Raw genomic sequence first — 3,674 nt, forward strand, 5'->3', positions numbered from 1 at the left:
GGATGGTTGGAAACATACCCTGTGCCCCATGCCACTGCCCGGAACACTATCCTAGGCCTTGAAAAACAAGTCCTGTGGTGACATGGCACCCCAGAAAGAATTGAGTCAGACAATGGAACTCATTTCCGAAACAGCCTCATAGACACCTGGGCCAAAGAGCATGGCATTGGGTGGGTCTATCACATCCCCTGTCATGCACCAGCCTGCGGGATAATTGAACGATACAATGGACTGTTAAAGACTATGCTGAAAGCAATGGGTGGTGGAACATTCAAACATTGGGATACACATTTAGCAAAAGCCAACTGGTCAGTCAGCACTAGAGGATCTGCCAACTGAGCTGGCCCTGCCCAATCAAACCTCTTACGTATGGTAGAAGGGGATAGAGTCCCTGTGGTTCATGTAAAAACTATGCTGGGGCAGACAGTCTGAGTTACTCCTGCCTCAGGGAAAGGCAAACCCACCCGTGGGATTGCTTTTGCTCAAGGACCTGGCTCCACTTGGTAGGTGATGCAGAAGAATGTGGAAGTCTGATGTGTACCTCAAGGGGATTTGATTTTGGGTCAGCCTTGCAAATGAAGCAAATGGTATGATGTTAATTGCCATACAATTTATAGTTGCTGTATGCAGCAATCAAGTTGAGCAGTGATGGAACATGAACTGGGTTCAGCATGCAGAAACCCAGCACCAGACCCCATCTCTCCTGCCCTGAAAGACTGTTACTACAGATGGATCCCAAAGTCATGGACTAAATGAACCCAACGGACATTTTATAGGGGTGGCCCATAGACTGAGGGAGTGATATCTGTGTGTATGTAACAAAGGACAGGGACAGTGGTGGTGATTCATTGGAATATATTGGAAAGGGTAGGACCAGGGCATGATATAGATTGTATGGGATAAGGGGTGGATACTGTCTTGTTTTCATCTGGGATAGAGTTAATTTTCTTCCTAGTAGCTGGCACAGCGCTATGTTTTGGATTTCCTATGAGAAGAATGTTGATAACTCACTGATGTTTAGCTGTTGCTAAGTAGTCCCTAGACTGGTCAAGGACTTTTCACCTTCTCATGCTTTGCCAGGTGCACAAGAGGCTGGGAGGGAGCACAGCCAGAACAGCTGACCCCAATTGGCCAAAGTGGCATTCCATACCATATGATGTCATCCTCCATAAATAAACGGGCAGGAGTTGGCCAGGAGATGGCGACAGCTGCTTAGGAATGGGCTTGGTATTGGTTGGTGCATGGTGAGCAATGGAATTGTGCATCACATATTTTGTAGATTCTATTATTATTATTATTAATTATTATTACTCCTTTCCTTTTCTCTCCTATTAAACTCTCTATATCTCAACACACAATTTTCTTTTTTTTCTCCCTTGGCTTTTCTCCTCTATGCCACTGTGGAGGCTGGGAGTGAGCAAACAGCCGTGTGGTGTTTAACGGCCTGCCGGGTCAAACCACAATAGATGAGCAGAATAAGCTGGGAATGGCAGCCAGGGTCAAACAAATTTTCAGATCACAGCCACATTTGTGAGGATCAGGGAGGTCTAAGGCCCCACTAGGAATTCAGTCTCCATGTCAGGATCAGGCCTTTCAGGGTAAGCAGGGTCAGACATAGTCAAGTGGTACCCAGGCAGGTCTGTAGTGGCACCCAGGCCCAGGACACAGCAAGGAAGACAGTGTCTGCATCTGAGTCCAGATGACCAGGGTCCATAGCAAGGCATGGCTGCGGCCAGATCAGTGCTACTGCATCTCATATCAGGCAGGGATTGAAGGCCCAGGCCTGAGCTTAAAGGAAGCCCGCGGCCCATGGGCAAAGGGAGTGAGTGGAGGTCCCATACGAGGTTAGTCATGGCTTTTAAAGCCTCTAAGTGCTCTCAAGGTCTTTTGGAGCTAATGCAGGTCTTCCAGGAGGACAGATTACCCACAAAAGAAGTCCATGGGGGTGTGCAGATGTTACTCTGCCATCACCAGATTCCAGAAACTCCCAATTCATGTCAGGAAAGTACTCACCTGCCAGCAGGCCTATCACATAGTGTGGAGCCCCAGGCAAGTTAACTAGACACCATTTGCCATATGGATGAGCACTGGCCACCAACAAGTAACACCTGAAACAGCCCTCAGTCCCTAAAAGGCCATACAGGGACCCTGATGTCATTACACTGAGCCCATGGAGAAGCAAGCACAGCTATGAGATGCTAAGGCATGTTTCCTGGACATGTTCTTGACAGTAACTTTGAAAGAAGACCTAAGCTGTCAGGCACTGTCCTCAGGTGATCCCCTTTCATGATAGAAATACTGTTATGGAGGCCACCTCTGTCACAAAAATGCCCATTGCCAATGCCTGCTTGTGCCCACAGGACTTCTCAAAGCCGGACTGTGACCAAGCTACAGGAGCACTCAGACCTTAAACTAACAGAAGGAGTCAGAGGGAGAGTATGGAGTCGGAAGGAGCAGACTTCAAAAGAGCAAGTGCCAGTTCTCCCTGGCCATGCCACTCTGCTGGGATTCTTTAATGCTCCACCTCCGTACACACGCACTGCTGATGACATTCCAGAGAAGGTCTGAGGAAGGATCTTGGGCAAACAAGTCAGTGGAGTGCACTCTATTTTATTTAAATGCACAGATTGTGGCTTCTGAAAGTCTCTGCATCACATATTCCTCCTGTGAGAAGCCACATTATGAGTAATGCCAGAAGATGATATACAGTTTATTTCTTTTGGAAAAAAAACAGTCATGAGTTTTCTCATGGAATTAATGAGTTCCTTGTTCCTCATGCTGTAGATGAGGGGATTCACAGCTGGAGGAAACACCGAGTACAGCACTGCCACCGCAAAATCCAGTGATGGAGAAGAGACGGAGGGAGGCTTCAGATTGGAAAATATGGCAGTGCTGAGAAACAGAGAGACCACGGCCAGGTGGGGGATGCACGTGGAAAAGGCTTTTTGCCGTCCCTGCTCAGAGGGGATCCTCAGCACGGCCCTGAAGATCTGCACATAGGACACCACTATGAAAACAAAACAACCAAGTGCTAAACAGACACTGAATACAAGAAGCCCAACTTCCCTGAGGTAGGCGCGTGAGCAGGAGAGCTTGAGGATCTGGGGGATTTCACAGAAGAACTGGTCCACAGCATTGCCCTTGCAGAGGGGGAGTGAAAATGTATTGGCAGTGTGCAGGACTGAACAGAGAAAAGCACTTCCCCAGGCAGTTGCTGCCATGTGGACACAAGCCCTGTGTCCCAGGAGGGTCCCGTAGTGCAGGGGTTTGCAGATGGCAACATAGCGATCATAGGCCATGATGGTGAGAAGACAATACTCTGCTACTACCAAGAATGTAAACATAAAGAGCTGGACAGTACATCCTATATAGGAGATGGCCCTGGTGTCCCAGAGGAAATTGGCCATGGATTTAGGGATAGTGGTAGTGATGGAGGTCAGGTCGAGGATGGAGAGGTTGAGGAGGAAGAAGTACATGGGGGTGTGGAGGCAGTGGTCACAGGCTATGGCGGTGATGATGAGGACATTGCCCAGGAGGGCAGCCAGGTAGATGCTCAGGAAGAGCCAGAAGTGCAAGAGTTGCAGCTCTCGTGTGTCCATGAAGGCCAGGAGGAGGAAGTGGGTGATGGAGCTGCTGTTGGATGCTTGCTGCCTCTGGGCATGGGGTCCTGTTCT

The 3,674-nt window shown here is 48.8% G+C and overlaps 2 protein-coding genes across 2 annotated transcripts in view; one reads left to right on the forward strand and one right to left on the reverse strand.

Moving 5' to 3' along the window:
• Positions 1-2,740, forward strand: part of LOC104133344 (olfactory receptor 14C36) — a 9,887-nt gene extending 7,147 nt beyond the window's left edge. The window contains exon 2 of the mRNA XM_009646736.2: positions 2,699-2,740. Coding sequence (XP_009645031.2) covers positions 2,699-2,740 — 42 coding nt within the window. The remainder of the gene's footprint in view (positions 1-2,698) is intronic.
• Positions 2,739-3,299, reverse strand: LOC104133345 (olfactory receptor 14J1; the record flags this gene model as incomplete). The annotated part of the gene is made up of 1 exon (XM_009646737.2): positions 2,739-3,299. A coding segment is annotated over exon 1 (561 nt), but the record flags the coding sequence as incomplete, so codon positions are not given.
• Positions 3,300-3,674: the final 375 nt, after the last annotated feature.

This window comes from Egretta garzetta, unplaced genomic scaffold, assembly GCF_000687185.1.
Source record: "Egretta garzetta isolate BGI_Z169 unplaced genomic scaffold, ASM68718v1 scaffold119, whole genome shotgun sequence".
NCBI classification, from domain to species: Eukaryota; Metazoa; Chordata; class Aves; order Pelecaniformes; family Ardeidae; genus Egretta; species Egretta garzetta.